The following is a 12,004-nucleotide window of genomic DNA, read 5'->3' on the forward strand; positions in this document are numbered from 1 at the left end:
GTGGATTAAAACACTTGAAAAACTTTTAAAATACAGCACCATCAATCCTTAAAACAAACACACACACAAAATGTAAACTTAAACATAAATAAAGTACATTTAAGTTTACATCCATTCAGTATTTTGTGACAACTAACACTGGAGTTTTTAAATGTTTTCAGGACAAACAATAAAATAAAAAAATGTACGCACAATGAAGCATATTCTTAAAGGGGGGGGGGGGGGGGGTGAAATGCTATTTCATGCATACTGAGTTTTTTTTACACTGTTAATGAGTTGGATTCCCATGCTAAACATGGAGAAAGCTTCAAAAAATTAAGTTTTACGTTTGAAGGAGTATTTTTGTTCCAAAAATACTCCTTCCGGTTTGTCACAAGTTTCGGAAAGTTTTTTTTCGAGTATGGGTCTGTGTGACGTTAGATGGTGCGGAATTTCCTTATATGGGTCCTAAGGGCACTCTCCCGGAAGAGCGCGCGCGCCCGTAGACCAGAACAGATACATTCATTGACCAGAGCGAGAGAGCAAAATGTCACCAAAGAAGTGTGTTTTTGGTTGCCAGGGCAAGACAACCCTGCACAGATTACAAAAAAAAAAACAGCATTAAGGGACCAGTGGATGGAGTTTATTTTTACAGAGCATCAACGGAGTTGTGCAAGTGTTTTTGTTTGTTCCCTGCATTTCGAAGATGCTTGTTTTACAAACAAGTCACATTTTGACGCCGGATTTGCAAATCGTTTATTTCTTAAGGATGATGCAGTCCCAACGAAAAAGGGTCACGATCGTGTGTTGGAACCGCAGGCGGTGAGTAAAACTGCTTCAAATATCTCTGTGTTGTTAACTTAGCTATCGGGGCGTAAGCACATCAAGTAAACAACATGCGATGTATGGTGTGTGTGTGTGTATTTCAATACATTTGTTTAGCTGGCCACTGTAGGTTTCTGTTTGTTTATTGTTAAACCACTCCAAACAACAATACACAATGCGTGTGAAAAAATGTCAATGAAAAATAAATGAATTATTTAATAATAAATCACAAAGCGCGCTTCTTCATTGAAATGCGCTACTATTCCATAGTTTTTCTATGAAAACATTAGTCTGATGTGCAAAACGGTTCCGCTTGTTTACTGATAAGTCACATACAATAATCCATAAATCAATGCATGTCCTCATAAACCACGAGTAAACACATACAAATGTTGTAAAAGTAGCGCATAACATGGTGTTCTAAAAACACTGCGCTCAAATTAAAATAATTTCTACTTTTAAAAAACTCCCGAGACCTTGTGTTTTGCCCCTTTTCCCTGCCCATCTTACGTTTTTCTAAGCAAAAACGAATTCTGTATGAACGAGCCCTTAGTATTGTTTAGATCCTTGTTCTGCATGGAATTACTATTTGATTGCAGTTTGGCATGGTGATTATTCTGAAAGTCATGTTGCCAGTAAAGAACCACATTTTGGAATTTATTTAATTATTTAATTATTTGTTTATTTATTTATTCAATTATTCTTTATTTATAGAGCACATCTACATATGTTCCTACCAGCCAGGACTTTCTTTCTGTCAAGCACATGGAATGTCAAACAGAACATAAAACAACTGTGTCTGCTGAAGTGCAAGCCAAACCACTAATGCAATCTATAGGAATTCAGTGTACTTTTTTTCCATCTCAAAAGACAGCTGCCACACAGTTATCTTTCACTAAACAGACAGGACATGTACGGAGCAAAGGTATGTATATAATGTGAAACGGTTCTTACTACCTTTACCTTATAGATCATTTTAAAGGCACTGTTTTATATATGAAGGTGTACCTAAATTAAATATAATTTTTTACTCTGTCATAGGCACACAGGCAACAGTTTCCTTTACAAGTGTTAGTATTGAGACAACACCGGTTGAAACATGGAGGCATATGTCATCTACACCAATAAAGGCATCAACATCTGGACTCGATCCAACACCAATTAAAAGGCCGCATACAGAATTGCTGGATGAGGAAGAGAATCCAACAAATTTATCAGAAATTCGACAAACTCTAGATTCCTAATATGAGCCTGGTGACTCTGTTGCAGAGCCTTCTGAAACAAGGTAATGTTGTTCAAATGTACATTGTTATTCATTAAGTTTGTTTTTAATTTATCATTGATATTCCATACTTTGCCATTACTTATAGTGGGATGGACATCTCTTGAGATTACACCGATGCAAAGTACATTGTTTTTGAAAGCTCTCTCAGAGAGCTTTTTAAAACATGTCCTTTTTGCAAGAATAACTGCAATGTACAGCGACGTCGGCTTGGTAAATTTGTGTCATTCTGTCAGGTCTGCGAACACTGTCAATATACCAAAAAATGGCAGAGCCAGCCTGTGAAAGGAAGCACCTCAGTTGGAAACCTGCAAATGTCAGCAGCAGTGTATTTCACTGGTGGATCATTTATTCAAATGCATAAGGTATTTTAGGATTATTATGTGCACATTGTTTTTTAGAATTCACAAAGGAAACAACCTATAATTCCATTTCTCCTATGTTGCCAGATTTGCAGAGCTATGAATCTACAAATTCACCACTTCAGATCATTCAGAATGCATGCTCGGATGTTTCTTGAACCAGCCATATTTCACAAGTGGAAGATGGATCAGCAGGCCATGTTCCAGTCACTACAACCATTGGTTGGCGATATGCGTGCTGATTCTCCAGGTGATTTTTAAAATAATATGTATTCTATGTTGGCAATACTTTGTAATCATAATAATGTAAATTTACATATTTATGGTTCGGCAGAGTATTGTATTAACTTACAAATGTTTTCTATATTTAGGACATTCTGCCAAATATGGCAGCTATACTTTATTGCATCTTGACAGCAATAAAATTTTGTACATTCAACTAATACAGGTAAATTTCTCTTGCAGTATTTAGTAATGCTTCATGTTTTTTTATGTGACTTTGCATTTGGTAAGGTGATTTATTTATTTATTTTTTAAAGAGCAATGAAGTTGGAGGCAATGCACAAATGGAGAAGGAATGACTCAGAAGAGGTCTGGATCATCTAGAGTCCAACCAGTTACAAGTAGATTACATTGTGACTGATCGCCACACCCAGGTGCAGAAATATCTGAGGGAGAGAGAGATCAAACAGTACCATGATGTTTGGCACCTCGAGAAGGGTAAATGGAAGTCAAAATTCTTTTTATATTACTCTAGAAATTTATTTGAATTTTTTTTACCAATTATTGGACATTTTCAAGTAATTATTGACATTCATTTCAAGCTATTAATTTTGTTCTAGTAAGCTTATGATTTTCATTTTATTTCTCTTTTTGACTTCTTGTATTTCCAGGGCTATCTAAAAAATTAGAACAATTGTCAAGAAACAAAGACTTCCAAGTGCTGCGAAACTGGTTGGTGGGTATAAAAAAATCACATCTACTGGTCAGCCATGTCTTCCAGAGAAGGACCAGAGAAAGTTGCTAAGTGGAAGACTTTATTTAATCACATTCAGAATGTCCACATTCATGAAGATCCAGTATTCCCCAAGTGCGCTCATGCAGACAGAGTGTCCAGAGACCCTAGTAAATGGTTAAAACCAGGTTTGTGACTGTAATTTCATGTTTAAAAAAAAATAAAAATAACCTACTATAGGTATAAATGTCAGTATGTTTATCATTTCTCCATTTCTATTCTAATAGGTACCATGGTCCTGTATAAAGTGGAGAAGCTGCTCATGAACAAGAGAGTTCTCCGCGATGTGGAAAAGCTGAGCCACCAACATCAAACTTCAGCTCTTGAGGCATTCCACAGTGACATTCTGAGATTCGCCCCCAAGAATGTTGTTTTTCCTTTTATTGGAATGCTATGCAGGTAATAATTGTTCTAATACTTTACATCGCCCAGTGTTGTCAAGACAAAAAAAAATTAATACATATATCACCTTATTTTCAACCATGTACATGTGCTTGTTAGTACATTTTTTTAACTTAATTTTCACTTTATCTTTCTAGGCTGTATCTTGCGGCAATGCATTTCAACGAGAATGCTGATCGTGAACAGGCAATGAACTTGGAAGGCAAAGCTGTCTATCAAATAATGTACCCAAAATCTAAGAAGGGGCAACCAATTGTGAAGTCAGTGAAGACAGAGCCTACTTTTGGTTTGTTCATAAAACTTTTTTAATAAATACAAGTATGTTATATGTATATATATATATATATATATATATGTATATATATATATATATATATATATATATATATATATATATATATATATATATATATAGAAAATAAAATATAACAGTACTTCCAAAAAGTGTCACAAGTGTTTAGAAATAGTACAACAAACAAATAATAGTAAATAAGAGTTTTTTTATGGCAGGATACGTCAAAGATCTGATGAGACTGGTGTTTGTAGAGGTGTTTGAAGACCCTGCCTATTATGTTGAGGAACTACGAAAAGTACCCATTCCAGATTCCCTATCAGAACAGTTTGACAGGCCGACAAAGGAGGATCTCATTGCTAGACATGTGTCTAGGTTCAATCCAGCGGTGGCCGGTAGCCAACATAGTTCCCACCAGCATCAGGAAACTCTTGCCGAATCCGGAGGACAACACACGATGGAATGACCACGCTCACATGTCTGCCAAGATATCCCCAGCACCAGCTGACAAAACTACGATAGGCAAGATACCTGAAACGTCTGGCAGAGTGGTGGAATTGTTACATAGTCAGTAATGCAGCATTTTGTATTATGTTCAACAAATACTTCTTGTACATTTGTATGCTATATTTTTATATGTCCCTGCTATTTAAATTTATTTTATTACAATGCGCACCCTTGCTGGATAAATAAACACAATTTACAAAGTTTATTGTTTTTATATCTGTATTATTACATGATGAAATCTGAGATCTTTTTTCATAATTACTCACTCCTCCTCTCTTCTCCTTCTAAGTGGGCCATAGTCAGCTCTGTAAATGTTATTTATGTTCTGAAATGTATAGACATTTAGGCAGTTTGCATCCAGTCCTGGATGTTCTGTCATACACTGTAGAGAGGTTGGCACCTGAGTCAACCATCTCCTTACCTTTTAAAAAAAAAAATCATAAATTATGTTAGCTATGTAGTTTACATTGTCATTAATTGCAATTTTAATTATATGATGAGCTATCATAGGGACTATGCATGCATGTAATTACATCCTATTACAGCACTACACTGGTTGGATAATACCTAAAATGTTATATAATGATCCCAAAAGTTTATAAACGAAGGTGAAGGAATAATGTGTAAAATATTTTAAGAGGACATTGCTAAAGTGCACTTAGTAAGCTAATTGTATGCTATCATATTAAGTCTTATAAAAAAACAACTTTACACATTATAATGCATTGCAAGACATAAGTATAACCGGTTCTATTTCTTGGCAGCAAAGGTTTTCCGCCTCAGTTGGCATCAAACTGCATTTCCCGCATGTACACCTTTAAAAAAAAAAAAAAAAGACGACATAAAGTGTAACTTAGTCATTTTCCAAAACCGCTAAGCAAATATATACAGTTTCAATACATACCACATAGAGACGTCCTGCTGTAGTCGTTGCTGCTGCTGCTCTTGTTCAATTTCAGCCTCGGGATCTCATTCTGGATCATAAATGTACGGCTGAATCTGACTGTTAGCCATGGTTTGTTTTGGATGATGTTTTTTTTCCTCACGGTAATGTCACAGCTTCCAGACGATCTCAACGCAAAAGCCTACGCGCGCTAGTGATTCTTTAGCTCCGCCCACACGTCACGCCTCCAGCCGCTCTGTTTTTCCCAAAAAAATCGGTACAGACTATCTTTCTCTTATAAATATAATACAACTAAAGACTTTTTGGAGATATGAAGGATGCAGTACTACTCTATAGGTACTCAAGATTAACAGGAGATTGAGTGAAAATGAGCATTTCCCTTTAACGATTTGCATATAATTTCAGCACCAACGCAACGGACAGCTCCCTGCAAGATTCAAAATTTAAAAGAATGCTATTTTGCAACTGTAAGTTAACGTACTACAATTCCAAAACAACACGCTGATTGTCATTAGAATTAATCGGGCATTCTTACCTCTCCAGAATCTCTCCTCCTTCGATCTGGTATCACTAGAGTATTTCCATTACTGCCCGGGACTATAGTAGAGCCGATACTCATTCTGGGTCCAACTAACATGTAGCGTTTGTCTCCAGATCTGTACTGAATGCTGTGACACAGAGTCCCGTCGTAATTTGCATCTTGTAAATACTTGGAAGAATAGTCTGACGATTTAGAGCACTGCATTACAATCAACACGATGATGCTGATGACAAAAAGCACTGAAACCGAGCCCAAAGTGATGATCAAATAAAATGTAACGCTGTTTTCCTCCTCCTCTTTTACTGCGTTTATCACATCAGAAGCAGCAAAGGCCTCTTTGGGCTCCACAACTTTGACAATCACAGTCGCTGTTGCTGAGAGTGAAACGTTCCCATTGTCTTTGACCAGAATGATCAGTTTATGCTGGGCCTCGTCTGTTTCTGTGAATGAGCGAAGGGTCCTTATCTGTCCTGTATAGCGGTCCAAACTAAAGAGACTGTGGTCACTAACTTCCTGCAGTGAAAATAATAACCAGCCGTTGTATCCGATATCTGCGTCATAGGCTCTGACTTTAGTCACCAAATGACCTGCGTTCACATTACGGGGAATCTCTTCCACGCCCTCAGCAGAACCGTTAGCACTGACTGGATACAAGATCACTGGAACGTTGTCGTTCTGATCTAGAATAAACACGTTCACTGTCACGTTACTGCTCAGAGATGGAGCTCCAGAGTCTGTAGCGAGAACGTGGAACTGGAATCTTTTAGAAGTTTCAAAGTCAAATCTCTTTAAAGAATAAACAACACCTGTCTCTGAATTTATATTCAAAAAAGATGACAAATCATTCTGCGTTCCATCACCTCTAATTATTTGATACGATATCACAGCATTTTCATCAATATCTCTATCAAAGGCGCTTACAGAAATGATGGACGAACCGGCTTCATTATTTTCCATTATATAGAGTTCTAAAGGATTTATTGCAAATTCCGGAATATTATCATTCACATCAGAAACCTGAACGGTTATAGTGGTCGATGCAGTCAAAGACGGCTGTCCTAAATCTGAGGCTGTTATTGTAATGTCGTACTGTGAACTCGTTTCTCTATCTAACTGATATTTTGTCACTAAAGAATACATATTGTCTTTGAAAGAAGGCTTAAGTTCAAAGGGAATATTTTTGTTTAACTGACAAATCACTTTACCATTGATCCCTGAATCTTTATCGGTCACACTGATGAGAGAAATGACCGTTCCAGGTTTCGAATCTTCAGGGATGTTCTTATAAAGTGATGTTATCTCAATCTCTGGCCGGTTGTCATTTACATCAATAATCTTAATAACAACTCTACAGTTTGCAGATGTAGGTGGATGTCCCTTATCCGATGCCTGAATATCTAGTTTATAAACTTCTGCATCTTCAAAATCAACTTTTCCCTTTACACGTATTTCACCTGTGACCTGATCGAGCTCAAAAACCTCATTCACGTTGCTATTTAACGTTGCAAAACTGTATTCAATATCGCTGTTTGTGCCCTCATCCATATCAGTTGCATTTACACGGATAACCAGAGTGCCAGTTATACAGTTCTCCTGTAATGTTACATAATATCTCTCTCGGTTAAAAACAGGATGATTATCATTTATATCTAGAATAGTAATAGTAATGTTAAGAATGCCAGATCTCGGAGGATTCCCTCCGTCAACTGCTGTTAAAAGCAACTTGTATGTAGTTGTAATCTCCCTATCAACAGCCTTCTTCAGGACTAAAAATGGTACTTTATCCTCATCACTCTCTCTAACTCGAATTTCAAAATGATCATTAGGACTTAACTTATAGGTCCGGACCGAATTCGTTCCAGTATCTGGATCACCGGCCGCCTGTAACTGATAAGTAGCCCCAGGCTGTGTATTTTCATAAATTCCCAGGCGCTGCTCTTTTTCAGGAAAACTAGGAGAATGATCGTTTATATCTGATATTTCTACTTCCACATAATGTATCTCGAGAGGATTTTCAATGACGGTTTTTAAATTTAACATGCAAACACCGCTGCCAGCACACAAAGACTCTCTGTCGATATTCTTATGGACGTACAAAACGCCATTTTCCTGATTTATCTGAAACAGCTCCTCCTTAGATCCAGAAACGATTCGAAAATGCCTGTCTACCAAGCTACTTACTTCAAGACCCAAATCCTTAGCAATATTTCCCAAAGCTGTTCCTTCTTTCACTTCTTCTGGAATTGAATATCTTATCTGAGCTGAAACTCGCTGTCCAAATGCAAGAATAAAAGAAATACAAAAAGCAATCCAGCAGTACTCCCATCTTCGTCTTTGTCCTCCGGCTTCCATCACGTGCGATTAGCAAACAGTTTCTCTAGGATCAGTTGTAAATATCCTCGAGTATTAGAGGTCGTAGTCGGATGTTTAAGGCAAGCACACCATGAGAAAATTAGCAAATATGAAATCAGTCTATAAGTACCGGCAGTACAGCGTATGTATCATGAGCCTTTCCGGTGTGTGTAAAAAAAAAAAAAATGGAAAAAAGCCCTATTTGCGTCATCATCAGGGGCAGGACTCAATATTCTGGACAAATACTGGAGCAACACCGACACCAAGTGGATTAAAATATTTAACTTTTTAAAAGCATAACTAAGTTTTAAAAATACTGAAGGTATAAACCCTACAATATTTTCAGATTTAAATCTACAATAAATAGATTTTTTTCACAACCTTTATTAATCCTGAGGACTGACATTGTTTTAAAAATGTTTTATGACATCCAAAATAAGTCATTTAAGTATTTTAAGCGTCACAAAAATATCGCGCCTTAATAAATAATTAAGCCTATGCTCAAAGGAACGGAATCTAATTTCAGCACCAAAACAGTGAACAGCTCCCTGTGATCTGTGGTTGATAACAATACGATCATACGATCAAAGCGGTCGAATAAATTACTGAACAGTTTTTGCGCTATGAAAACATAACTGAGTGCAGAAATCATAATTTTACCGTATAAAAACAACAAACCAAGACAATGAATTAGAATCAATCAGCCATTCTTACCTCTCCAGAATCTCTCCTCCTTCGATCTGGGATCACTAGAGTATTTCCATTACTGCCCGGGACTATAGTAGAGCCGATACTCATTCTGGGTCCAACTAACATGTACCGTTTGTCTCCAGATCTGTACTGGATGCTGTGACACAGAGTTCCGTCATAATTTGGTTCCTGCAAATAGTTGGACGAATAGTCTGACGATTTAGAGCACTGCATTACAATCAACACGATGATGCTGATGACAAAAAGCACTGAAACCGAGCCCAAAGTGATGATTAAATAAAATGTCACGCTGTTTTCCTCCTCGTCTTTTACAGTGTTTTTAACATCAGAAGCAGCAAAAGCCTCTTTTGGCTCCACAACTTTGACAATCACAGTCGCTGTTGCTGAGAGTGAAACGTTCCCATTGTCTTTGACCAGAATGATCAGTTTATGCTGGGCCTCGTCTGTTTCTGTGAATGAGCGAAGGGTCCTTATCTGTCCTGTATAGCGGTCCAAACTAAATAGACTGTGGTCACTAACTTCCTGCAGTGAAAATAATAACCAGCCGTTGTATCCTATATCTGCGTCATAGGCTCTGACTTTAGTCACCAAATGACCTGCGTTCACATTATGGGGAATCTCTTCCACACCCTCAGCAGAACCGTTAGAGCTGACTGGATACAAGATCACTGGAACATTGTCGTTCTGATCCAGAATAAACACGTTCACTGTCACGTTACTGCTCAGAGATGGAGTTCCAGAGTCTGTTGCATGTATATGGAACTGAAACTTTTTTAATAATTCAAAGTCAAAACTTCTGAGAGCACTAATTACGCCTGTTTCAGAATTGATGTTAAGGAATGAAGTCATGTCGTTTTGTGTCTGGTCGCCTCTTACAATATGATACGTAATATAAGCATTTTCATTTTTGTCTTCGTCAGTGGCGCTCACAGAAAATATGGTCTGTCCAGGTGGATTATTTTCAAACAGGTAAATCTCAATAGGGCTGTGGGGGAATTGCGGTGTATTATCGTTGACGTCGGACACCTCTATGCTCAGAGATTTTGAAGATGAAAGAGCTGGGTTTCCTAAATCAGTAGCTGTTACTGTGATGTCAAAATGGGATGCAACCTCCCGGTCCAAACTCTCTTTGGTCACTAGAGAATACATATTCTGCTGAACGTATGGTTTCAACTCAAACGGTACATTCTTTGACAAGCTGCAAACAACTTTACCATTAATTCCTGAATCTTTGTCTGTTATGCTAATAAGAGAAATGACTGTGCCTGGCTTTGAGTCTTCAGAAACAATATTAGACAAAGACGTTATTTCAATCTCAGGTTCATTATCATTGACATCAATAATCTTAATAACAACTCTGCAGTCAGTGATCATAGAAGGGCGTCCCTTATCTGATGCTTTAATGTTTAGGCTATAAATTTCGTTCTCTTCAAAATCAATTTTGCCTTTGACACGTATTTCGCCTGTTACCTTGTCCAGATCAAAAACATCATGTACTTTTCGCTGCACGTTTCTACCGTAAGTATATTCAACTTCTCCATTAACGCCCTCATCTGGATCAGTTGCATTAACAAATGTTACAGTAAAACCGGGAGAGGCGTTTTCTTTTAAAGAAATAGTGTATGTGTCTCTGTTGCATACTGGGCGGTTGTCGTTAACATCGAGGACCGAGACAGTTATATTTAAAGAGCCTGATTTAGATGGATTTCCACCATCAATGGCAGTAAATGTTAAGACGTGTTTCTCTTGATTTTCCCTGTCTAACGGTTTTTGTAAAAGTAGAAAAGGACTTTTATCTCCGTCTTCACTGTCTCTTACCTCTATCTCAAAATGATCATTTTGTCCGAGGCGATAGGACCGAACAGAATTAACGCCAACATCCAAATCTCTTGCGGTTGGAAGATCAAAGCGAGCGCCTTTTACAGTATTTTCCGCAACTTCTACGTGAACGTCTTTTTCTAGGAAGGAGGGGAAGTGGTCATTCACATCTGTTATTTCAACCTCGACATAGTGGACTTCGAGTGGATTTTCAACTGCAATCTTTAAGTTTAGCAAACATGCGCCATTGCCATCACAGATCTCCTCTCGGTCGATTTTCTTGTGAACGTATAAGATGCCATTGTTCTGATTTACCTGAAAAAAGCTGTCTTTAGATCCAGAAACAATACGGAATCTTCTGTACTCTAACGAACTGATATCAAAACCGAGATCTTTAGCAATATTTCCCACGTGTGATCCCTCTTTCACCTCCTCCGGAATAGAATATCTGATCTGTGCCGAAACATGCTGTTCACAATGCATTATCAAACACAAAGCAATCCAGCTGTATCCCCATCTGCGCCTTTGTCCATCCTTACCCATGGTGAGCAATTAAAACTAAAGTATTCCAGAACCAGACATGTATTATCCGTGGTCAATATCAACAGGATAAACCGTGTAGTACCAGAAATCAGGAAATTATGTCTTAGGTCGCATCGTCAGCCCACCGTAAGCACTATAATTTTCTTCGGCTCACACTGGCTCCTGAAATGTACAGAACAATGCAACACTGCGCATGTCACCATCTAGGCAGAGGATTTCTTCATCATAACATAGAGCAATACTGACACCGAGCGGTATACCGTTCATTATTATATATATATATATATATATATATATATATATATATATATATATATATATATATATATAATCCCTTAAAAATGATGAATAATTCTAAAGGGTTTAACAACTCTGTATCGTGCACAGTAAAGTGTTACATCTCCTGTCTAACCCGTTACAAAAGTCACTTAAGTGAAAATACCATTATAAAATTTCACTATAACTAAAAAA

General features: G+C 37.5%; 3 protein-coding genes and 1 long non-coding RNA gene across 4 annotated transcripts; 2 read left to right on the forward strand and 2 right to left on the reverse strand.

Annotated features, from left to right (window-relative positions):
• Positions 1–278: 278 nt before the first annotated feature.
• Positions 279–2,671, forward strand: LOC132114316 (uncharacterized). The gene is made up of 5 exons (XR_009425283.1): positions 279–801; positions 1,519–1,729; positions 1,846–2,089; positions 2,175–2,451; positions 2,536–2,671. It is a non-coding gene; the product is annotated as an uncharacterized LOC132114316 (long non-coding RNA).
• A 146-nt stretch (positions 2,672–2,817) lies between these two features.
• LOC132114317 (uncharacterized) lies at positions 2,818–4,634 on the forward strand. Its single transcript, XM_059522425.1, has 6 exons — positions 2,818–2,896; positions 2,988–3,168; positions 3,342–3,591; positions 3,691–3,862; positions 4,003–4,151; positions 4,376–4,634. The coding sequence occupies exons 3-6, from the start codon at positions 3,441–3,443 to the stop codon at positions 4,621–4,623; spliced, it is 720 nt and encodes a 239-aa protein (XP_059378408.1). The 5' UTR covers positions 2,818–2,896; positions 2,988–3,168; positions 3,342–3,440; the 3' UTR covers positions 4,624–4,634.
• Positions 4,635–6,085: 1,451 nt separating this feature from the next.
• LOC132113964 (protocadherin alpha-3-like) lies at positions 6,086–8,617 on the reverse strand. Its single transcript, XM_059522058.1, has one exon. It carries the CDS (start codon positions 8,459–8,461, stop codon positions 6,086–6,088), a length of 2,376 nt encoding a protein of 791 aa, XP_059378041.1. The 5' UTR covers positions 8,462–8,617.
• A 540-nt stretch (positions 8,618–9,157) lies between these two features.
• Positions 9,158–11,738, reverse strand: LOC132113963 (protocadherin gamma-A11-like). The gene has a single exon (XM_059522057.1). It carries the CDS (start codon positions 11,531–11,533, stop codon positions 9,158–9,160), a length of 2,376 nt encoding a protein of 791 aa, XP_059378040.1. The 5' UTR covers positions 11,534–11,738.
• Positions 11,739–12,004: the final 266 nt, after the last annotated feature.

This window comes from Carassius carassius, chromosome 33 (genome assembly GCF_963082965.1).
Source record: "Carassius carassius chromosome 33, fCarCar2.1, whole genome shotgun sequence".
Classification (NCBI taxonomy): Eukaryota; Metazoa; Chordata; class Actinopteri; order Cypriniformes; family Cyprinidae; genus Carassius; species Carassius carassius.